Source organism: Carlito syrichta, unplaced genomic scaffold, assembly GCF_000164805.1.
Source record: "Carlito syrichta isolate Samal-C Ts95f unplaced genomic scaffold, Tarsius_syrichta-2.0.1 Scaffold305571, whole genome shotgun sequence".
Taxonomy (NCBI): Eukaryota; Metazoa; Chordata; class Mammalia; order Primates; family Tarsiidae; genus Carlito; species Carlito syrichta.
The window spans coordinates 323429-349440 of NW_007249667.1; the positions used below are offsets into that span (position 1 = coordinate 323429).

At 37.8% G+C, this 26012-nt stretch overlaps 1 protein-coding gene across 1 annotated transcript in view; it reads left to right on the forward strand.

Annotated features, from left to right (window-relative positions):
- Window positions 1–26012, forward strand: part of CTTNBP2 (cortactin binding protein 2) — a 168846-nt gene that overhangs the window by 72764 nt on the left and 70070 nt on the right. Inside the window, exons 4-8 of the mRNA XM_021714285.1 lie at window positions 7460–9116; window positions 15675–15878; window positions 17229–17328; window positions 19434–19584; window positions 22466–22720. Coding sequence (XP_021569960.1) covers window positions 7460–9116; window positions 15675–15878; window positions 17229–17328; window positions 19434–19584; window positions 22466–22720 — 2367 coding nt within the window. The remainder of the gene's footprint in view (window positions 1–7459; window positions 9117–15674; window positions 15879–17228; window positions 17329–19433; window positions 19585–22465; window positions 22721–26012) is intronic.

Below are 26012 nucleotides of genomic sequence, written 5' to 3' on the forward strand. Positions count from 1 at the left end.
TAATACTTAGCTTGTGTTTTAATGATGAAATGCAACTTCTGCTTTAGTGCCATTTGTTACCTTTGAGAATCTTCTTTGCTCTCTTTTCCTCCTTACAGTAACCTTTTCTGACTTTCTGTGGGAACACTTTAAATCTGCAGGTCTCCTGGTACATTTTCCTCCACCACTTGATTCTCACCCCTCTCTTTGGTTAGTCTCATGATGAGTTTCACACTGACATTTTGGATGAGCATTAGTACATAAGAAAATCCTTGGTTCTTCTTATTCACTTTTCAACTTTATTTTGAGGCTTTTAAAAGAGATTTTTCCTCATATTCAAGTGATTACCACATTAATTTTATATATCATTGTGCTTTTGCTCCAATGTAGTGTAGCTTACTTTTCTCAAACTTCTAATCTTGATATAATTTGAAACTTACAGGAAAATTGCTAGAATAGTACAATATCAGCATTATTTACCCAGATTCATAGTTTTTAAATATTTTGTCCCATCTGCTTTATCATGTTTTCCTCCTTCCTCTACATACATACACATATACGCACACATATTTTTTTCCCAAATCATTGGAGAGTAAATTGAAGACATAATACTTTATACTCCTGAATATTTAGATGTGTATTTCCTAAGAACAGGGACAATCTCTTATATAATCACCATGCAGTTTAAAAAATTGGGATATTTATCACTGGTACAGCAATCTAATCTACATTAATAATTTTTCCTCGGTTTCAGTCATGATCTTTATAACAATTTTTTTTTTCTAATTCAGAATCATACATTAGATTTAGTTGTCAAGTATCTTTAGTTTCCTTTGAACTTCAACAGTTCCTCAATCTTTTTTTGCTTCCTTTACATTGATATTTCTGAAGCGTGGGGTAGGTATTTTGTATAAAATGTCACTTGTTTGTCTAATGTTTCCAAATGATTAGATTCAATTCATGCATTTTTGGTTGGAATACCACAGAAGTGGTGTTTGTGTTCTTTCTGTGCATCATGTGAGTCAAAAGGCACATGATTTGGTTTGGGAAAACCAAATCATTTGTGAAAAAACAAGTCATGTGATTGACAGTAACGTTGATCACCTTCTAGCTTAAGGTGAAACGTGAATGGCTAATTTGAGGTATCTCTTCTAGTGTGTGCATTTAAAGCTATACATTTCTCTCTGTCCTCTGCTTTAGCTGCTTTTACATGCTCTGCTTTCACTGAATCCCACAATATGTTGTGATTTTATTTTCATTCCCAAAATCTATTCTGATTTCCTTTGTAACCTTATCTTAAAACTCTCAACTGTGTTGTTTTATTTTTTAATTTTGGGGTGCGCTTAATATCTTTGATGATTTAGTTATAATTTAATCCTGCTGTGGTCAGAGAACATATTCTGTAAGATTTTAACCTTTTGAAATCTATTGGTCATTTTTAATAGCTCAGCAAGTGCATCTGAAAAGACAACATCTTGTGCAGTTTGAGGATATTCTGCTATATAAATATCAATGGACGAGTGACTTTAATAATGTTATTCAGATCTAGTATATTCTTGCTGGCTTTTAAAATCTAGATTTCTTTAGTGAAAGAAGATTGTTATTATAGAAGTATCTCTTTCTTTTATTTCTGTCAGTTTTTGCTTCATATATTTTAAAGATAATTATCATAATTACTATCATTTATGCTACAGATGTCCTGTATGTAATGTGTTTTTATTTTATTTTAGTTTTGGCTGCTTTTAAGGTTATTGCTTATCTTTGTTTTCAGCAGTTTTACTATGATGTGCCCGTTTTTTTTTTTTTTTTTAATTTATCTGCTTTGGAATTTTTGAGCTTCCTGCATTTGTAAGTTTGTCTTTTTATAAAATGTATGAATTTGGGGCCATTTGTATCTAAAATTTTGTTCTCATTCTCTCTTTCTTCTCTTTTTGGAACTCCAGTTACATGAAATTTAGAACACTTAATTTTGTCCCAGAGTTCACTGAGATGCTGTTCATTTTGTTCTATGCTCTTAAATTGGACACTCTCATTTTAAAATGTATTGCTCTTTTTAATCTCTCTCAAATCTGCTATTAAGCCTCTTCAGTGAACTCTTTGCCATTTTAGATATTCTACTTTTCAGCTCTAGTTTTCCATTTGGTTCTTTTTTGTTTATTTCCATCTATATGCCAAGATTTCCTTCTGTTCATTCATTATGACCATATTTTCCTTGAAAATGACTGCTTTTATAATCCTTGCCCTGCTAACACCAATATGGATTACCTTAGGCCTAGATTCTACTGACTACTTTATTCTGAACTATGGGTCACTTTTTATTCTTAATTTATTTTGTGTCTAGTAATTTCTTATTGTATACTAGACATTAAAGATAACATGGAGCAGATTCTGGATTTTGCTATCTTCTGAAGAGTTGTATTGTTCTAGTAAGCAGTAAACCTGATTAGATTCATTTTCTAAACCCTGCTTCCTTGCAATTGGCAATAGCTGAAGTCTTTGTCCACTTCTCTTAGCCACTCAACAGCCGCCTTCTGTTATTCTGTGTGGTGCTACCTCATGAATATGTAATTCAAGGATCAACCAAGGATGCTGGTAGTAACCCCAGTTCCATCCTCAGACTCCTTGAGCCCCCGCAACCAATGCTTGGTAATTGAGCTACAGCTGCCACTACTACCAGGGTAGGAGATTGCCCTCAGCAGGAAAGCTATACAGGGCAAATCTCACCCAAAGCTATTTGTCCCTTTCAAACAAGAGAGTTTACTCCTCTCTCATTTCTGACTCTTTTTTCTTTTTTTTTTTTTTTTTTGAGTTGGAGTCTCATGCTGTCACCCAGACTGGAGTGCAGTGGCACGCTCCAGGCCACCACAGCCTCGACCTGCTGGTCTCTGACGATCCTTTCTCCTCAGCCTTCCAAGTAGCTGGAACTATAGGCACATGCTACATGCCTGGCTAATTTTTTTAATTTATTGTAGCCTGGTATGTGTCCTTTTTCCTCTCCAAGTTGCCCAGGCAGGTCTCGATCCCGCAGGCTCAGGCAATTCACTTACCTTGGCCTCCCAAAGCATGGGATTACAGGCTGAGCCACCGAGCCCGGCTGACTCTTTATTACTCTAACGAGCCTTTAAATTATTATGTTTTATATGTTTTTCGAGGGCTTGTAATTATTATCTGCAGGAGAATTAATTACTCTAATTAGTGCTACTTATCTACTACTGGTAGTAAAACTTTCTTAATAATTGTCAAATGTAACCCTTATCTAACCTATAAAAATATCTGCCATCGTGTTTAATATGGTCTGTTCTATAGATCTTTGCCTCTAGTGTGTTTTCAGAGGAAAAAACATGCAAAATCACACATTTTAAAATAACACAAGTAGCTATTGTATTATGAATTAAAACGTAATACCTTTTAGTGCCAGGCACTATGCTATGCGCTTTACTCATGTTGTCTCATTTAATACCATAAAGTAATTATTAGTATTGCTCTATTGTGCAAATAAGGAAGTTATACAGAACCAATCTTTAGAGAAATAAATTACCAAGATCATGTAGCTAATAAGTTTGGGCTCAGAATTCAGTATTACATCTCCTAGTTCCCTAAGCACGAAAACTTTGTCTCTGAGCTAGAATGGCCAAGGAATATTTTTTAATATAAAAACTTATTTTTAAAGTATGGGAGTATGAATTACATACCGATTGGAAGGAGCTTGTAGAGAAGCAGATGATTAAAATTTATAAAGAGCAGCATGATAACTGGTGGATCAAGTCCCAGAGGTGACAGGAGAGAATGAAACTAATTGCTGAAGAAAAGTCCAGTGCTGAGCAGATGGAACCCTTTCTCCCTTTGACTGAAGGGAAGGACATATGGATTGTTGTGGCTATTAAAAAAAAAGTTTAAGAGAGGAGATAGAGAGAAGTATCTTCTTGAATTTTCTTGATAAAGGAGCCTGTAATGGTAGACTGAGAGTCAGCTGAGTAGTCATTGGGTGAAGGTTTTGGGAATGTGGCAGAGGTTTGAAATATGCCCCGTAGTACATGGCAGAGGAAGCCAAACAAAGTTAGGCAAAGTGATTGATAGCTGGAGCTCAGAGGTTAATTGAGTTTGGAGCCACGTATGTGTTGTTGCATCAATGTGAGGCTTCTTCTGTGCTCTGCTGTCTGTGGTAGGATTTTAAAAGACGTACGTCTGAGATGGGATTTATGAGGCCGGAGTGATGGAAGGACAAAGATACAAATGAATTATGGATGCTTTTATAGTAGTATAGATTTCTTTATAAGTATCTGAGATGAGATGAGTTGTCCTCTGTTGGAATTCTTTCTTCAATTTGATTCTAAAGTTTAAAGTGAAAATTATTTCACAAATGAAACGTGATAATCCATAGTACAGAATTACCATGGGCAAGATGTGGTAAGAAAAGCCTGAGCCAAGTAGAACCCTGAGTGGCTACCATGATTCTGACCCTCAGCTGGCAGCATCGGGGAAATCACTAGCATGACTTCTAGTTAACTGTTTTGTAAGATGTAGGTAGCTCTTAAAATTCTCCACCTTCAAAGGTAAATTATGAAACTTGTATTTTAAAAATAAGTTGAATATTGACTTAGTTTGTGCTTTTTCTTACATTACTGTATGAATTTTTTTTATTTGGCTTAATATAAAATGAATTTAAAATTTTCTTAATAGGTCTAACTTTGTGTGTGCTTTCTAACAGCAGTCTATTATTTGGTGCATTCCAGAAGCATTAAATGTGTTTTAGCCAACATGTCACATTTTCTGCAAGGCACTCATATGAATAAAATACACTTGTAAATATAGTAGATGACAGTATTATTTTTTCCCAAATCTTTCTTTTTTCCCTAATCTACTTGTGAAGTCACCCCCCAAATTTCATACAATAGAACAGAGTGTATATGTCATTATTTTTGAGGAATTATTTTTATTCCTGATCAATTATTTATAGGACCCATCCCAATGCTACATAGCAATTATTTATCAAAGCAGGAAGCATCCCATAGTAAATAAAAAATATCTCTGACCTCTGTTTAGGCAGCAAGCCATTTTCTCCCTCTGACCTTACGACTAACTGTGAGGGGAACAGAGAAATGGATTTTCATAGGATCAGAAGCAGGGGTGCATTCTCTTGACTTACAGATCATGAGAGCGCCTTCTCCTCTGTTATTGATGACTAAAATGTGACTTAAGTAGGTTCTCTTGAGAGTATATTTGTGTTTGACATCTAAAGGAGAAAAAAAAATTCCATCTATGTCTTTAAACAGGTAGAGCTACCCTAACTTTTATGGTGCCTAAGGCCCTTTATGGACCGCCAGTGGAGCATTGCTCTAGTTGGGCAGGTGAGACATGTGGGCCAACCTGGCTCCTGCATCTCAGCCTGGTGTGTGTCCTTTTTCCTTCACAAGTCCCATCATGACAGACATTTCCCTGGAGATAAGTGAGAAGCCTGAAGGAACATGTTAGAATAGTGCAGCTATAAGGCTGCTTGCTTACCCAGAAAGTCCATCAATGTAGGGAAGTTTGTTATTTCTGTGGAACTGTGTTGATTTCATTAATTAATTCATTCAGTCAACAATTTGTTAAGTACCACTGTGTGCCAGCCACCGTTGTTGTGGGTCTTGAGAGCACAGTCCCTGCCCTCATCATTCGTAGTCTAGTGGGGAAAGCAGGTGCTAAACAACGGGTGATAAACACAAGGGGGGAGAGACTGTTCTTTTCTTTTCTTTCTTTTTTTGGGTCAGAGTCTCACTCTGTCACTCAGGCTGGGGTGCAGTGGCACAATCATGGCTCACCACAACCTCAAGCTCCTAGGCTCAGGTGATTTACCTCAGCTTCACAAGTAGTCATACCTAACTACCTATTTATTTGTTTGTTTTATTTTATTTTATTTTATTTTATAGAGAGGAGATCTCACCATGTTGCCTAGGCTGTTCTTGATCTCCTGGGCTCAAGCAATCCTCTCACCTCAGCCTCCCAAAGTGCTAGGATTACAGGCATGAGCCACTGTGTCAGGCCTAAGGACTGCTATCATCAACACGTTAGTGAGGGAAGACCTCGCTGTACTGGTGACAATTGAGCAAAAGCCCGAAGAAAATAAAGGAGCCAGTCTCTTGTGCCACTGGGTGCTTTTGTGCAGATTAGAAAATCCCATCTGGAGAGAGAAGGGTTTTTAAAAGCTCCCTCATTAGATGGATCAATTAGAAAAATGTTTCTTCTCTGGAAAGCCCCAATCCTAGGGGCCTATGGCTTGGTGAGCAGATAGCACCTTCCTGTGAAGGAAAAGGTGTCCCTCTCGGGGCAGATGCAGCACCAGGGTTGAGCTGGGTGAGTAGGGAAGGTCTGGAGTTTTGCCCCCACTCGCTCCTCCCACTGGCCACTCTTGTGCAGTGCACACGTTGCTCACCACAGGAGCACTATGGGAAGGTATATAGTGGAATTCTAGGCAGAGAGAACAGCTAGGTCAAAGACCCTGAGACAAGACCATGTTCAAGAAGCACCAAAAGGCCAGTACAGCTAAGTGAGCAAATGGGATCGAATAGAAGAGAGGGTCAGGTTTGGGGATCACTGACACAGGATAGTCCTAATAAAATAATTCTTTAGCTCTTTATCATTTTCAAAGAGGCTTCATATATGGTTTTATATGATTTCCACAACAACTCATCCTAAAAAGTGCAAAGAAGTTACATTGTTTAGGTAAGTAATACAATTTAAAAATATAAGGGTTTAGGATTTACCTGAAAAGTACTGCTTTCAGTGTTTTTCTTAATACTGTGCCTCGAAGATTAGTTAGTAATTTTAAAGTATAAGCCCTTTTTAATGTCTTTTTGAGCTCTATTTTTAGAAAAACAGACCTTTCTGAACTCTGTGCTATGATTTGAAGCATCCAATTATTGTTCTTTTTCTAGAGCTAACTTGGATAGATTGAAAATTCTCTATTGTTGTAACTTAGATTATTTTGGGGTGGTGGGTGGTCAGAGTCTCACTCTGTTGCCCAGGCTGGAGTGCAATGGCATGCTCACGGCCACCACAGGCTCGACCTGCTGGGCTCAGACAATCCTTCCACCTCAGCCTTCCAAGTAGCTGGAACTACAGGCACACGCTACCACGCCCAGCTAATTTTTTGATTTATTGTAGAGATGAGGTCTTGCCAAGTTGTCCAGGCTGGTCTCAAATCCCTGGGCTCAGGCAATCCCCTCACCTCAGCCTCCCAAAGTGCTGGGATTATAGACTTGAGCCACCACGCCTGGCATAATTTAGATTTTTAAAAATCAAACCATTTACATTTATTTTTTCATCTTAATGGGTCTTTAAAATATTATCTCTTCTCACAACACTTTCTGAAAATGTAGCATTTTTGCTAACCCAAACCATGTCATTGTTAGAAAGTTAATAAAAATCTCACAAAGTGCACTTTGTCTGTAAAAAGCAAATTCTGTATATTAATCAGGGTTTGCCTGTGAATTTCTTTCAGCTGGAGATGGAAAAGCTTCAGCTCCAAGCCCTTGAGCAAGAGCACAAGAAGCTGGCCGCCCGCCTGGAGGAGGAACGTGGCAAGAACAAGCAGGTGGTCCTGATGCTGGTGAAGGAGTGCAAACAGCTCTCGGGCAAGGTCATCGAGGAGGCTCAGAAGCTGGAGGAGGTCATGGGCAAGCTGGATGAGGAGAAGAAAAAGACAAATGAATTAGAAGAGGAGCTCTCTGCTGAGAAACGGAGAAGCACAGAGATGGAGGCGCAGATGGAAAAACAGTTCTCTGAATTTGATACCGAGCGGGAGCAGCTTCGTGCCAAGCTGAACCGAGAAGAAGCCCACACCACTGACCTCAAAGAGGAGATCGACAAGATGAAGAAGATGATCGAGCAACTGAAAAGGGGAAATGACAGCAAGCCGAGCCTCTCTCTCCCACGGAAGACAAAAGATAGGCGCTCGGTTTCCATCTCTGTGGCCACCGAAGGACCTATGACCAGATCGGTTGCTTGCCAGACAGACCTAGTGACAGAAGGCACTGAACACGTGAAGAAGTTGCCTTTGACTGTACCTGTAAAACCTTCCACAGGGAGCCCCCTAGGTTCCACAAATGCAAAAGGGAGTGTGTGCGCCAATGCTACACTGGCCAGACCGGGTATTGACAGGCAGGCTTCCCACGGTGACTTGACCATCTCCTCTGTCCCCACTGCCCCACCTCCAAGTGCAAACAGAATTGAAGAAAATGGACCGAGCACTGGCTCAACGTCAGATCTAAGCAGTAGCACACCCCCACTGCCCAACAGTGTTGCCCCTCCCAGTGCTCAAACACCAGGCATGGCTCCCCAGAACTCCTCGCAAGCTCCACCTATGCACAGTTTCCATTCACCATGTGCCAACGCGTCTTTGCATCCAGGTCTAAACCCACGAATCCAAGCAGCTAGATTCAGATTTCAGGGCAATGCCAATGACCCAGACCAAAATGGAAATACTACCCAAAGTCCCCCGTCAAGAGATGTCTCTCCCACAAGTCGTGACAACCTAGTGGCCAAACAGCTAGCTCGGAATACTGTGACCCAGGCACTGTCAAGATTTACAAGCCCTCAAGCAAGTGCTCCCCCAAGGCCTGGAGTGCCCCCCACAGGGGATGCTGGCACCTGCCCTCCAGTCGGTCGGACCGGTTTAAAGACTCCTGGTGCAGCACGAGTTGACAGAGGAAATCCTCCTCCTATCCCTCCAAAAAAGCCAGGGCTCTCCCAAACTCCTTCTCCACCACACCCCCAACTCAAGGTTATTATGGATAGCAGCAGGGCCTCAAGTGCAGGGGCCAAAGTTGATAACAAAACTGTGGCTTCACCTTCGTCCAGTTTGCCACAAGGGAACAGGGTAATAAACGAGGAGAACCCCCCTAAATCATCCTCCCCTCAGCTGCCACCAAAACCATCCATAGATTTAACTGTGGCACCTGCGGGCTGTGCCGTTTCAGCCCTGGCCACGTCTCAGGTGGGTGCCTGGCCTGCTGAAACCCCTGGACTGAACCAACCTGCATGTTCAGACAGTTCCCTTGTCAGCCTTACCACCATTGCCTTTTGCTCTTCCATAAACCCCGTTAGTGCCTCATCCTGTAGACCAGGTGCCTCAGACAGCCTCCTGGTAACAGCATCAGGTAAAGGGATTGAAATATTATACCCTTTTCTTTTTTTTTAAAAGAATGCAGCCTGTCCTCTCACTTGCCTCCATTTTCTTCACATTGCCTTGAAAGTTTTTTATTTGATTCTCCCCCACCATTTCTTTCCTCTCTTTTTTGGATTTTTTTTTTTAAGGCTCCAGGGTATGGCAATTCATCTTGCTGTATGAATTGCGGTTTTGTTATGCTAAGTGCTTTCTTCTTTTAAAAGAACCTGAAAATAGTGGCTTGAAGCACATGGAGACCATTAATTTAGAGAGACTAAAACGTTTATGTGGGAGGAAAGCGTATTCCTTCTTATTAAATATTTATCTCACAAGACCTCACTCTTAATGGGTCATCATCAGGCAGTATGCATTCAGTTCTGTCCCTTCTGAGCTGACATTTAAAAAGGACTTGCAAGTGATTATTAACACTACCCTGTATTATCAAATGGACTAGATTTGTTCTGTAATTGGAATATTCTAAGTTTTGATATCTGTTTGATGGTTAAGGTTGTTTTTTTTTAACCCTCAAAACTGAAGTTTTTTAAATAAACATTTATAAATCCCTGTTCTAAGGGAATATTTATAAATCCCTGTTCTAAGTTCAGCTGATTTCAAAAGTCATTTACCCTGTTTAGAGGTGTCGTCTTCCATCATAGAGTGCAGATGGATAACATAGCATGTGGGCTGTATTAGAGAGGGATTTCGTGGCTGATGTGTTTTATGAAGTCACTGAATCTAGGACTCTTGAACAAAGAATGGAATGTTTCCCTTTTGTTATCCAACGCTAAGGGAAGCATTGCTTTTTACTGACATGACTGGATTAGTTCTTCGCTGAGCAAATGTGACTTTAAAATAATGTTATAGTGTCAGAGTTCTGTCAAAGCTTTGGAGAAGTCTCACCTACCATGAGATCTTAGTGGCTAGTGGAGGATGTGGATTCTAATGGGAGGAAACTTCACTCCATCACCCAGGCTGGAGTGCAGTGGCACGTTCACGGCCACCCCAGCGTTGACCTGCTGGGCTCCGACGATGCTTCTGCCTCAGCCTTCCAAGTAGTGGGAACTACAGTACGCGCTACCACGCCCAGCTAATGTTTTTTTTTTTAATTGTAGAGGCAAGGTATCGACAAGTTGCCCAGGCTGGTCATGAACCCATAGGCTCAGGCAGTCTACTCACCTTGGCCTCCCAAAGTGCTGGGATTACAGGTTGAGCCACCGAACCTGGTCAGGAGGGAATTTTTAAAGTTAAAGGAAGTTTTGAATACTGTGATATCTAACACTTAGAGGGGAGAATGAGAATGAGATAAACAGGCAGCACTATACTTGCTAATTATCAGGTAATGAGGGCAGGACACCAGGGCTTACTTGTTCGGTTTTCAGCTGTCCTCTTGAAATTAAGCTCTTTGAGAGGTAATTTCCATATTTTTCAGGGCAGAATTGAGAATTGGAAGCAGTATCAACTTTGAAGTCAGTCAGATCTGTGTTGGGATCTAGTCTCTGCCCTTCACAGCTGGGTGTTTTTGTTGACCTTTCTTGAACTGAGCAAGTTTTCTCTTCTTTAGTGTGCAGTTTATGCTATTCCCATGTGGAGAGTGGCTGTTAGGAGGATCAGAGTGTGTGGTATTGAGTTTTAGAACAGCATGCGTGGTCAATAAATTGAGGTAATATTACTGTTTCAGGGATATTGGTGCTTAAGACATTTTTGAGAATTTGCTTTAGAATTGACTTTGTAGTATTATTTTGTGATGTCTTTATAGGCATTCGGCATTATATATATAATATATATATATATATATATATATTTTTTTTTTTTTTTTTTTAATCCAAAATGGTATTACTGGACAGCCCTTCTCATGGCCTAAAATAACTTTGGCTGTTTCTCACAAATTAAATCCACCTTCAGAAGAGGAGTTTTGCTACCATTCAGGGGAATCAGTGAATGTACTGTAAGATCTTTGGGCAGTAACAAAACACAAATTCCAAAAGTGTTTGGAGCAATGGCAGGGCTATTAACATAAATGCATAGACTATAAAAAATGCAACACTCTTTAGGATATAGAAATTTTGTCCTTTAAAAAAAAATAAAACCATCTCTACTTTGATATCTTCAGGTTTTGCCAGTTGTTGCCTTGGTCATTACTGCAGTCCAAGGTTCAGCTGTAAGTGCCCTTTGGTTTCAGCAGAAGGGCTTTAAAATCAGGATCTATGACTGAGGAGCATTTTGTCAGCAGGATTTTAAGTTAACTTTTTTTCTTTTTTTTTTTTAATTTAAAAATGTAGAGTACAATTAGGTACATAAGTGGTCATCATACAGGTAAAATGTGATACTCTTATTGATGTTATGTGTTCTCCTACTCCCTCCCCTGGCAGTGTCCTACTGCCAATCCCTTTCTTACAGTATTATGATAAATGTCAGGGTCCACTTATAAATGAGCACAAACTCAGATCTTTGTTTCCTTGATAAATCACTGAGTATTATAGACCCTAATTCCATCCAAGTTCAAGTTAACATTTAAAAATGAATTTTTTATCTATCCTATATTCACCAGAATGACCTGCCTTAGGATACAGTGGAATTCTGGATAAAGGAGCCATACTCTGCTGAAAAATGCCCTTTGCTTGTGTCCAGAGAACAAAAGTCAATATAAACCAAAGAAATAACCCCTACTGAAGATACATGAAACTGGTTTTTATTTTTCTGTTGTCTGATTTTTGTAATTTGACCAAGGTATTTTATGTCTTTATTCCCCTCAGAACTGCAGAATTATCTTTGGTAGGATAGCAGGTTTCTGTGTCATTCGTTTGTAAGATGCAGCTTTGTTGAGAAGAATGGAGGTACTTGAAGACCTTTAGTCAATCAGCAAGTGTTTACTGAGCACCTAGACTTTCCAGGAATGGAAATGTTGTTACATTTATGTTATGGTGGCGTGAAACTGTAGAACTCAGCTATGGATGTAGGGCAACCTGAACTCTTACCAAATGAGATACAGGATTTCAACTCTGTTTTTTCCATTTAGATTACCCCTATTTTTGCCATCATGCCCATTGCAACTAGAAAGTACCTGTGCTCCATCCATCCTACTTACTAACTCGTCTGTACCTGGGTGAGCTTGTGTCTTTCCAGGTCATGAGCCCATTGAAGGATATTAACCTTCTAAACAGCCACAGATGCCTCTGTGGTTGCCAAGGGCAGGGCATAGAGACAGCACATCTGCCAAACACCTGACAGGCATCTGTTCCGATTTCAGGGATCAAACGAGCACTGAACTGAGTGTAAGAAGGCATAGTTAGTCCATTTCTGTCCCTTTCCAGGTATCACCTTGGGGAGCAAATTCTCTCTACCCATGAGCTGTTCCATTTAAAAATGAAAGCACTGAATCAAATAATAATAACAAGAGTGATACTATGTCCAAACAAAAAAGATTTCTTAAGCTTGCCTAATGAATTTTCAAACATACTACCTCTCCTTCCTTGGAGAATTTACTAGATCCTATGGTCCTTTCAAACTCTAAAATACTGTGGTTCCATGTTAGCTTCTATCTACAACAAACAATTATGACTAGTTATAATTAAAGTTAAAGCACCAAAGAGAACTAGAATGACAGAAGTTACCATTTTGATGAATTGTGTTGTAAATTACCCTAACTTCAATGACCAAATGTTAAATTTTTAAATAATGTTTTAAATTCTAAATGAATGAGAATTTCTTGTTCCTCCTGAACTTGTCAAATGAACACATTTCAAATGTTAGATGAACAGAAGCCTAAACCAGAAGTCCACTCCTGGCAACTGAGTTTCCATACCCTTGGAAATTTTTTCTGTTTTCTTTTTTTTATAATTTGATACATTTTATTTAATTTGGTTCCTACTTTTTTCCGTAGTTAAACATATCTTTTAAAAAATTATTCTCCATGTATGATTGGCTTCAAGGCTAAATCAGAAAACAAGAATGATCTGGGCTTTGACATTAACCTTCTCCACCCTCTGAAGCTGATGCCGGAAGCTGTCCTCAACTCCTCTTCCCTCTGCCCTCGCATGCCCAGGCTGTTCCCTTCTTCATGGCGTGTGTGCGAGATGCTCACCTTACTAACGTCTGTATATGACACTGTGAAGCTGAATGACCTTTTGCTAATATCATTAGAGTAGCTGTATGAGTACAGGTCTGTTCTGTCATTACTTATCCATTACTTAACCAGTTAACTCAGTTTCACCATGTTTATCATTGCCAGGACTTTTGGTGAACAATATAATCTTGTGGTGAAATTTTATGTTTTCCATATGGATGGCAGGGTTTATTAAAATAACTTACATTTGTCGGTGCTAGAGAAAGTTGGAAAGGATAGTGAATATGTAAAATTTATTTAAAGTTTAAGAATACTTGGTATTTATAAAGACTTTAAAAATATATTGCAATCTTCTAAGAAAATAAGGAAACTGATATATCTTCTATAGTGCTGAATAACAGAAGGAAAACTATAAGACTTGAATGTTCTGAAGATTGAGAAAAAATTTGATTAAAATATTTTATCTTTCAGATAATTTAATGATAAAAATAGTCATAATTGAATATTTCTATACAAAGCAATTGAAAAATACATTTATATTTAAATTGCCCCTCACCCTAAACCTAGAATTGTGGTGAAAAATGAAAACAAAACCCAAAAGAATAACAAATCATTTAATAATATAAATGTTTTGGTATTCATAAAAGAATATCAATAACAAAGACCCCTTGGATGATGGGAGGGATGGGAGGGGGAGGGATGGAGAGAAGGAGAGAGAGAGAGAGAGAGAAAAACTGACTGAGAGTGTGAGCCACATTCTCTCCTGTTCCACAATCAGAAACTCTAGTGCGATGCCTTTCTGTTGCCTGTGTTTGCTTTGCAGTCAAGGTTTCATACCTTGGTGTTTATAATTTCTGTTTATCATTCCTTTCTAATAAGTACTGATTTAATTTTTGTGGGCCTGTTTTTTTTGTTGTTTGTTTGTTTTTAAGAAAATACAAAAGGTAAAATGTACCAGAGAGGAGCCTTCTTGTAAGTATGAAGTAAAAATACTTCTTTTATAAGAAGATCTAATGGATATCAATAGGAAAAATTATAAAGTTTAGATAAATATTGAATTTTATGAATGTTTTAATTTTGTATGTCACTGCAGTTCTAGTAGGGTAAAAACAAATTATTCATAAACCCATATAATTTATTATGAAGTTATAATAGCCAGCTTTTAATAAACAGTATAGTTTCATTTGCATAATTGTTTTTAATAACGAATTTTGAAAATACTAAGACGTTCCTTTGATATGTATCCATTTAATATTTATTAAACAAGGTTGAGAATTGAGGATTTAATCATGGGAATTGAGTATCACATATATATTAATATAGCATCCACATATGTAGAATATTATTGATGATACTCTTGTGCAGAGAATATAAAGCATCCATGTTTGTATCTTATTAAAGGAATGTTACCATATATATGTTGAGTGTGTGCCCTGAGAAATGAATATGTATACATATGCACAGCATCATTAGAGGTATTAGGACCCTATGAGGAGAAAAAAGGAAAAAATTATTTATTTTGAAAGTTCACTGTATTTAAGCCTAAAATACAGAAATACCTATGTATCACATTAAATAAACATTTTTGCTTTACTGTTTTTACAGCCTTTTGATCAAGGAAGAATTCAGAAAATTTTCCATGCTATTTGCAGCCGACTTCACACACTTAACAGATTCTCTTCTAAAGCTGCTAAATACTGAGAGAAATATCTAACTATGATAACTCATGATTTTTGTTAAAACCATATAGTAGAGTGTCCTGTTTTGTTGGCTGATTAAAAGTTCGTTAGGCATTTTGTAAAGACGGCCAGATGATACAGTCTTCAAAATTGTATGTTGAATATTTATGCCAAGTGTATTATAGTTCCAGTATTACATGTTATAATTCTATTAGTTCTTACTGCTGAATAGTAGTTAGTCCCACTATTTTTTTTTCCCAAATAAGGGAATTTGAGAAATATAAATAGATTTCTTGACGGCGTTTGGTTCATCTAAGTGGTTTATGTAAACTTTATGGTTAAATACTTTGGTAACATTGTTGAAAAAAATATTTCTTACCATTATTTCTATCTTATACCTAAAAATATCAATTCATATCTTCATATTAGTATTGAAATCAAGGAAACATTTATGTGATTTTAAAATTAAAATTGTTTTGAAATCCTGAAGAGTATTTGAAATTTTAAAATGAGACAGCCATCCTAATTTCCTAAAACCAGTCACTACTTTAACACTTACGTGTGCAAGACTGACTACTAAAAATAATTTGTAACTGTGTATGTTAATTTAATTAGCAGCAGATAAAAGGCCTGAAATAACAGTACGGATTCATGCTAAGTAAATATTAACAGGTTGATAATGTTAGAAACCACATAATCCTCATGGGATACATATTCACATGTTTGTGTGTGTAATTCAGAAAGGAACGGGTAATATCTGTCTCTTCTTCTTGCTCCTACTCTCTAACGAGGGTCATTTAACCTACAGGCTGGTCACCCTCCCTAACCCCTTTGCTAATGAGTGGTGGTCCTGCCCCCCTGGCTGGCAGGCCCACCCTTCTTCAGCAAGCTGCTGCCCAGGGAAATGTCACTTTATTATCAATGCTGCTTAATGAAGAAGGACTGGACATTAATTACTCCTGTGAAGATGGCCATTCTGCCTTGTATTCTGCTGCTAAGAATGGACATACAGGTAAAATGGCGAGAACTTATCTCACCATACCACATATTTGAAAAGTCAAAAGCACTTGTAACCATTGTTACAAGCAAGTGGTTCATTTCAGTTTCAGTGTTCTCTTACAGGTAGTAGTGGATAATGCTTTATACAAGAGATTTAAAGTTTTTAGAAACATTGAAAAATCCAAATTGTGTGGTTTCTTAATAAAAAATTTTACTGAAACTAGTAAAACATAATCTTTGTTTCATGTACAATAAAATATATTGGACATGTAGAAATTCGGGGTCTAATAATTCCAAAGCACATCTTGGAATCAAGCCCCTCATCTGTGATCACTTTGGTCAGGGCAAAATAGCCCTTGCTTATCTGTTAGAAATGCCTGATATGTGAGAAAAATAAAAATATCAGGGCTTTAGTACCACATGCTGCAGTGAGAGAAAGTTTTAGTAGTTAGGAAAGGTCATGGATCTGAAATTATTCCATAGTTGAAACAGTTTATAGCTATTTGAAGTTTTTAGGAGAACTAAGAAGTTATAGAACTATAAATGGCATATTGATGAAGACTGGAAATTATTTTTGTTCTTTAAAATGCAAATCATGTAGTCAGATATACCAAAACATATGGTAGTGCAGAACAAGAGATGATTTGACCGCAAATGCAAAGTCAAATAGCATTGCATATGTGAGCCATATGATTGTTGATTAATTCAGATCAATGGGAGAGTCTAATGAACAAAGATAGCTCATTAATTTAAAAGTAATCTAGAATTCTTCTTTACTTCATAAGAACTGTGGGGATGTTCTTTAATATGGAGAAATTAAGTCTAGTAAATAGCATGACATTTAGATGATGTTTATACCTGAGTTAGATGACTTTCTGCAGGCTCTTTATCCTCCTTCATGAATTAAGTGCAGGATGGTCACCATACAAAAGCATTTTAAAGATTAAATTAAACATCGTAGTGTAAGAATTTATTTAAATATGAAGAATGGTATTTCGATTTGGTAAATGAATTTGGTTCTTCATCCAAGAACATTATTTTCTGGAATAAGCTGGTAGAAAAATCTGGTAAGGCATTTTCTGGTACATGACATCCCTTTTACTCATCAGCAGCTCTTCTCAAAGTATTAGGAAAAAAATCATGTCTTAGTTGGTAAGTCCTAAGGTATTATAATCTTTGGGAAAAGAAGCTGCTTTCCCTGTAAAATAGTCTGCAGAGCCTCATATTTGCCATGATAGAATTGTCAGATGACTGTGCAGGAGAGAGGCCCTGTGGGTTTATAATCTATCTAGAGATTGTATAGAATTTGGCTCATCATAACTGCAAATGGGGAATTTACATGGCTTTCTATTAAAATCCATAGACTGTGTGAGATTGCTGCTGAATGCAGAAGCCCAAGTCAATGCTGCTGATAAAAATGGCTTCACACCCTTGTGTGCTGCAGCTGCTCAGGGACATTTCGAGTAAGTGATGCTCTTAATTCTTTTTTCCCCCCATATGAAAAGAACCTCTTTTTATAATTTGCACACATATTTTAGTTCTGGCTGAATGTGTAAACTAGTGCTTAAAATTCATTGGCAAATAAATTCACTAAACATTTGAGGATTCAAATGCAAAGTAGGATCCTGAAATTGCTCTTCCTAATAATAGTTAACAAGTTAAGAAGGGAAATATGCTGTGTCCCAACTGTATATGAACTTGCTTCTGAAGAAGATAACCTATAGGATATCAACACATATAGTAAAAGATAAGGAACTGTTAAGATGTTTGTTGGTCACTATTTTTCATCACTCTAATCTCCCCAAATTTTTTTGACTTAAGATGGCATTAAAAGTAAAACATAGAATTATATTATTTGTAATAATTGTAACCCTAGTGGCCGTTTATTCAGTATTAAATCCTAGTCACCCACTTTGTCTTATCATTTTAAAAAATTGACGCAACAATTTAAAACCAAAAGTCATTTGAACATAAAATCTGAGAAAGCCTATTAATTAAAATATGTACAACTTTAGCAATGATTTCTTAAAGAGCTTAATAAGACGGTTAAATATAGACATGACTGCTTAAAATTATGTTATATTTTAACATAAAATAAAAACTAGCTAAGTTACTTTATCTGCCTGTGCTGAAATCATGCCAGGTTGTGAGGAACACAAGCTGCTTTCAATATTTTAATCCAACTGGCCTGATGAAAATGTTCTTTAACAAATTACAGACTTCTTGAAATGTGAGTTTTAAGGTTCACATCGATGGTATTAATTATAAATATGAAATTTTTTAAATTTAAAAATACATGCTTAATATGTAGCATTTATTTGTTTTTCGGCTTCTCTTACACATATCTTATCACCCTGAGTTTGTTTTTGAGAGCTAGAGACACTGGTTTTTGCTGTTACTTTTTGGTTGTGTCCTGAAGTATGTCCCTTTCTGGGCTGTGCTTTTTACCTTTACCTGTCATTGGGCAATCTGTAGAGCCACTTGCTTGGAGAGGATAGAGTCATAGGAATGGAGGCATGGATAGCTTTGCAAGAGGAAAGAGCCCTGGGGAAATTAACTTACATGTGTCTGATACATATTTCAACATGTCACTTAATTTTGAAGTATATAATCCAAATACTGCCAGGGAAAACTTATGAAAAAAAAAATGCATCAGAGTAAAAAAAAAAAAAAAAAAAAAAAAAGAAGTTAATTACTTCTATTTGATTATGATTTAGCCTTCAACTAATTTTACAAACTTAAGCACTGGGAATTTAGCTAGTTATTCGGTGTTTCAATGTCTTGACTTCACCTCATTTCTTTCCTCCTTGATTCTCAGGACAGTGAGCTTCTGTTGAACTGTCTTTTTCCTCATCAACCAGTCCCCTTCAATAGGACAACCTCTGCTGTCTTTTCTCCCCCAAGGCAACCCTTTTCTCAGTCTTTCTGTTGCCTTTTATGGCGGAGGCACATGGTGCCCTGCTGTCTATGCTATTTATAATTATTTTCTCAAGTGAAAAATCTCAGAATGACTCATCAGCCTGACTTTTTTCAGGGTTCAAACTATTCTAAACCAAAATCTTATACACACACACGTCAAACCATTTGTCCCAGTAAGTTAAGGACTCTACTTTTACAAGTTGGTTACAGGGAAGTGTCATAACCAGGTATTTGCACATGATCAAACCCACTATTTTAAATTTTCACGGTAGTAATTAAATTTTATGATTTATTAAAATATGTTTTCCAGCCTTGTGGAAAAATAATTCCCATATAATAAGATCCATAATATGCACAACTATAATCCTAGCTACTCAGAAGACTAAGGCAGGAGGATTGCTTGAGTCCACGAGTTTGAGGCTGCCAGTGAGCTGTGATCATGCCACTGCACTCCAGCCTGGACAGCACAGAAAGTCCCTGTCTCTTTTTTAAAAATCAATAATAGCTAATATATAGAAATGAAAATAATTGATGTATATAATGATGCATAATTACTTTAGCATTATTTTCTGTATTTAATATCTTGGTTAGGTGGTGCTTCAGAGGTCAAGCCCAGTTTCTATGTAATTAATCATAATCTTGTGTTTAGGTGTGTAGAATTATTAATTGCATATGATGCTAACATTAATCATGCTGCTGATGAAGGACAGACACCTCTATACCTGGCCTGTAAAAATGGAAATAAAGAATGTATTAAACTATTGTTGGAAGCTGGAACTGACCGAAGTGTAAAAACCAGAGTGAGTAAGAGTTATCTGATTTCTTTCATGTATATGCAGTTTACAATGTGTCTACAAACTCTAGAGCTAAAAAAACAAAATATATTACAATGGAAGTTGCTTTATTTTATTTTGCTTTTAGGATTTAGAAAGTGTCTGACCCCGTTTGTGTCTCTTTCCTGTTGATTAAAGTCCTTGTCCATTGGTATAACTAGTCCTTTACCTCTGAGTATCAGATTATTCATCTGTAAAATAGGAAGACAGGGCAGACAATGAAGGCATACGTTTTTATTCATTCAACGAATAATAATCTTAGATCTTGAGTTTTCTTAAGTAATATCTCCAAAGAAAACCAGCAGTTAATGATATCAGCAGGAATATAATAAGCTAGGTGTAAACATTTTCCATTGACTCTTAAGAACTTTTAAAAAAATTATTTTTTGAAAATCTGGGGAAATGGTTTAGTTTTACATTTCTTTGTATTATTTTTATATATTTTGTGCAAGAAATCTCTTGTTACACACATTCACTATAAAATTCTACCTTATAAATGAAAAATAGGTGAATTTTACGTCACTGAGCTGAATGAAAAATAAGTAGCACAACATAAAAATTGAAGTCACATCCTGTCTAAGTTGGAGAACACAGAAATTCATGCCTCAAGCCAGTTATTGATGAGCTGAACAAAATCATTAGAAGTACAGATGCACAAAGGTCTAGAGATAAACAGTATAATTGATAGAGGATCTTGAGGGAATAATTAATTTTGTCTTGTGCCTTTTAATAAGAAAACAACAAAGGTGAATGGAAGACTGGAAGTTTTTGGGGGGAGGCACTGCCTTTTGACCTTGGAGAAGGTCAACCAGCGAAGAGCACTCAGTGAAATGGTCCTGCCTGATGGGAGCCCGGGAATATACCCAGTATTCCAGTTACTGCTCAGTCATGGTTTGTTCTTAGCCAAATGGACTTTACTTGTATGAGGTGCTGAACCAGAGAAAAAGCCACATCATAAAGGGACAACTTTAGCAAGTGATCAGATGACGTAGTCTAAATTTAGACTGTTCCCATTTATTGTCTACTTTTCTACCCCATTTTTTTGAAGTGTTCTCTGGCTCGCTGATATATTTATTATAGCCATATGAAATACTACATGAAAACATTATGTCAAAAGGAAACTAAAAGCAGAAAAACAGAAAATAAAGCCAAAATACAAATCACCAAAATAAGGCTTAGTTCTTTTATTTAAAAAAGAAATTTAAAAACTAATAAAGATGAGTGCCTGAGTAGAAGGCAGACCTATCTCTACATAAAAGTTAGAGACTATGATAAAAACCACAAATTTCCTAGAATGTTTTTTCTAGAAAGTTAGTGCATCAGAATCACTTGGAGGAGTTGTTAAAACAGATTGATAAACCCTGCCCCCAGAGATTATGATTCAGTAGATCTGAGGTGAGACTTGAGGTATTTCTAACAAGTTCTCAGGTAATACTGTTGCTGCTGGTGTGCTGGACCACACCTGAGAACCACTGCCTTATAAGAAAGTTCTACATCTGAACTGAGTCTCCAAAGTAATATATTCTAGACAATGAACCGAACAATTTTCATTGGAACATTTTCTAAGCTTTTAATGATCAATATCCCTCAGCAATCACAGAGCACCCAATAGAGGCCCATAGAAATCCAATAAAAGTATTTGGCTTTGTTTTTCCTGCATGTCTACCATTTCACTATTATTTAGGAGCTTTCCTTCTAGAATATTTGGCAAAAAATTTTTAGGTCACTAGAGTTAGAATACTGCCTTATAAGTAAAACTGACTTATAATAGCATTATATTAGTACTTTACTAATAACATTATTCTTGCATGTAATTTTTTTTTTTTTTTGAGTTGGAGTCTCACTCTGTCGCCCAGACTGGAGTGCAGTGGCCGCTCCTGGCCACCACAGCCTCGACCTGCTGGGTTCTGGCGATCCTTCCGCCTCAGCCTTCCGAGTAGCCGGAATTACAGGCATGCACTGCCACGCCCGGCTGATTTTTTGATTTATTGTAGAGATGAGGTCTCGCTGCCCAGGCGGGTCTCGAACCCGCGGGCTCAGGCAATCCACTCACCTCAGCCTCCCAAAGGCGTGGGATTACAGGCTGAGCCACCGAGCCCGGCTTCTTGCATGTAATTTTTAAAAAGATCTCTCTAGGCTGAGGTTCCTTCTAGGCTAAAAGATCTCTCTAGGCAAAAGTTCCTTCTCTTTCATAGTATTAAACTGAGAATTGGGTTTACCATACCATACCTAATACTCAGCTATGAGCCTGTGCAGTCCCTGCTTACACCAAATGGTAAACTGGTAGGGAGATAGTTTACAATTACAAAATTGTATAAATGGGTCATAACAATGGGAAATATTTTAACTGACAGAGATTAGAAAACTTTAATCAATTTATCAGTGATGATCAGGATTGGAATGCCTGCATTTCCCAACTCAGTGGTCTGTGCCCAAGAACATTTAGAGGTGAACCTTTTGTTCTTGTTGTTTGGGTTTGGGTTTTTTTGTTTTGTTTTGTTTTGTTTTTGAGCTGGGATCTCACTCTGTCACCCAGGCTGAAGTGCAGCAGCATGATCCCAGCTCACAACTTCAACTTCCTGAGTTCAGGCAATCCTTCCACCTCAACCTCCCAAGAAGGTGGAATTGCAGGCGTGTGCCACTACACCCAGTTAATTCTTGCACTTTTTTTCACTATGTTGCCTAGACTGGTTTTGAACTCCTAGGCTCAAGTGGTCCTCTACCTCGACTTCCCAAAGTGCTGGGATTATGGCGTGAGCCACCGCGCCAAGCCAGTGAACTTTCAGTAGCACTGATCTCAACACTGATGTTGTTATCAATCCTTTCCCCCTGCTCATTTGATTTTCAGGATGGCTGGACACCAATTCACGCAGCTGTGGACACTGGTAATGTGGACAGCCTCAAGCTTCTCATGTACCATAGAGCACCAGCTTGTACAAACTCTTTGAATGAGGAAGAACCTGAGTCCGACATCTATGATTTGGATAGAGGAGAAGAGAGTCCTGAAAGCACATCCACACCTGTTCTTCCCGCAGACCTCATTAACTATGCCAACAGAGAAGGCTGGACTGCTGCCCACATTGCTGCTTCCAAAGGTTTTAAGGTGTGTCTGGGAGCAGCTGGACTCATCATGAAGTTGTAATTTGATCACAAAACACTCAATAGAGGCCCATAGACAGCAAACAAAATTATTTGGCTTTGTTTTTCCTGCATGTATACCTATTATCTAGGATTGTTCCTCTTAGTATTGTTAGCATAAAGTTTTAAGACCACTGAAGTTAGGATACTCCCTCATAAGTAAAACTGGCTTATGATAGCATTATCATATTTTACTAATATCATTATTCTTGCTTCTACTTTTTTTAAAAAAAAAATCTTTTTAGGCTAAAGTTCCTTCTTGTTGTGTGGTATTAATTGAATGTACTTAAGCAGAATAATTGGAGACTGACAGGTGCCATTGCAGGAGTTGTTAGCTACCCACAAATTGACATTTTTCCTATCCAACAGATATTTATGATCAAGGGTATAAAAGACTTATTACAAAAATAATTGTATTTTAGAGTTTGTTAATAAGATATATGGCAATGATTTCAAACATTTTATCTTATCTACAATAGGAGAAAAAAGTTGAAATTGACTTAATCCATAGGGTTGCCCACTTCAGCTCCAAGGCTATGTTACTAGCTAAGGAGACCAGGATTCACACTCGTGCTGCAAAGGTCATGTCCTTGCTACCAAGCTTGTGCTCTTCAGCTGCCAAGCATGTATTCTACCCTGTGCTGTCTTACTGTTCCCTAAGAGGGAGCTCTAGATTTCACTCATCAGAGTACAAAAGGATTCTGATTATTAAAGAAACAGTGTGGGATACCAGGCCACTCACTCATACTTTTTCTATTTAAGTCACTTTAGCAGTAAGAAGCTATTAGGAAACTCCTAAGTTCAGAGCACTGTGCATGCTAACCTTTGCAGGGATCATTTGTGCCATCAGGTAGCTCCTAGTTCAGTGGCAAGTGTGCAGGCTACAAGACCATTGTGGGTAAAATGAACATGGGGGCAGTAGACATGCGGTTGGAACAGTATAAAAATGTAGTGATTGTGGAAAAAAGAGAGAACCTATATATTTCAAAGGGATGTTAGGCTCCAGAATGACTTATTCTGGAGAAGATAGAAATTACTTTGAGCTTGGCAGGGAGAGTTACATTTTCTACTCACCACTGAGAAAGAGTAGTCCAGGTGGTGGAACTGTCGGAACAATCTCATGGAATAGGGAGGTGAATAACAGCTCCAGTTGAGCTGATGGAGAGTCATGAGAAATAAGACCGGTCCGGGAGTTTCATAGCAGGGCATGGGCACTTCAATGAAGAGTTTGGTCTTAATTTACTAGTCAAAGTAAAGGCACTGAAAGCTTTTCTACAAAGGAACAAAATAATCAGCTCAACAGTTTATGCAGATTGATTGAGCAATAACAGTTAAAAGGTTTGACATTATGGCAATTAGTGGTGGGGAGACACACTACTTGGAAGGTGATGAGAGCATTGGAAATAGTGAGAGATAATTAGAAATGTCCAAGGATCGAACATGGGCTTGGTATAGAAATGAGGGAACTGAATAGAAAGGTAATACTGACATTCCCAGAAAGAGTAGGAAAAGCGTCATTGTGACCAAGAAGACAGCATGTGGTTTCAGATATGCTGAATTTAAGTGCCATGAATTGTTCATCCAGATGGAGATAGCTAGAGATTGGTATTTAGAGCTCTTGGTTGGGTAACTTCTTGCTATTCTGATCTATAGCAGAAGCTGTTCATTTTGGACTTTAGTTTTTTAAAAGTGAGAACAGGGCATGATTCAATTTAATCTGCAGGTATAGTAGTAGGTCCCCCCCCCCCACTTTATCCTTTAACAAAAATTCAAAAGTTCTGGGAACTTGATATATATGTATTGTATTTGAGTGGAACGCAATAGCATTTGATGTAAAAGGTTTTAGGAGATGCAGATGGAAAATGCGAATAGTTTACATTTGTAAATGTGCGGTTAATCCAGGACTGTGAGTCTCATTTGATGGTGGAGAAGTGCATGAAAAGCGTAGTTTGCAGGCAGCACAGTGGCTCATGCCTGTCATCCCAGCACTTTGAGAGGCAGAGTCAAGAGGATTGCTTGAGCCCAGGAATTCAAGACCTTGTTTCTTAAAAAAAACAAAAAACAAAAAACAAAAGCCAGGTGTGGTGGTGCACTCCTGTAATTCCAGCTACTCGGAAGGCTAAGGCAGGATTGCCTGAGCCCAGGAAGTTGAGGCTATGGTAAGCCACAATCCATGCCACTGCACTCCAGCCTGGGTGACAGAGCAAGAACCCCTACTAAAAAAGCAGGGTGGAGGTTGGGTAGTTTGCAAACTGCCTCCATACCCTTAAAGAAAAATCTCTTACAAGTGAGTTGTGTCTGCACTCAGCCTGGAGGCGAAAACAAAACCAAACCTGACCTCCTAATCAAGGATGTTCAGCTACTGAACCTTTCATTTGGGCAGAGAAAGGAGCCCACTCCCCAGGTTGAGTTACCCTTTAGAGTAGGGCAAGTGTGTTGCTGCTTCACTCCTTATGAGCTCTTTATTAGTTCTGCTAATTTTGTGATGAAAGATGGCATTGTCATTGATTTCTATGCCCCTGGCAAGCAATGGATGCTCTGTCCCTGTTGAGCAAAGGGAAATATGACCTCTCTCTCTCATGGAATATGACTCTCCTGTATTCTTTTACTTTAGAAAGTGGAAGATGAATGTTGGACAAGAAAAGAGAGAATTTTAAAAATGGTCATTACTGACAGCATTCACATACTGCTAAGCTATTCAAATAATAGATTTGGGGTAGATACTTAATGTTGCAGTCTAACCATTTCATTTTATGATTAGGACATTTGAACCTCAGAGGATTTAATAGATAGAAGTTGGAAATAAAGCCCAGATTGTCCGACTTTATTACTTTTTCACTATTCTGTGCTTCCTTCCTTTCTAGTCAAAGGTAATGGAAAATATATTTGCATCACTTGCCTGATCAAATGTTTATATTTTGACTGAGAGAGTACTCTAGAAAGGTAATTCATTTACAAATAAGTTGCCAAGGCAAGTAAAATAAATTACTTAAAATTACAGTTGAGCTAATCATTGTATTGGTTAAAAAAAATGACCACACATTGAGCTTAAAAATGTTTTTTAAATCTCTACTGCATCATTTATGTGTCCAATCTACATAGAGTAGAAGTATTATTACCATCTAAGAAGAAAACTTCAGTTTCCACATGCTTTTTTAAAATACATATTTTACAGCCGGGCTTGGTGGCTCAGCCTGTAATCCTGCGCCTTTGGGAGGCTGAGGTGAGTGGATTGCCTGAGACTGCGGGTTCGAGAC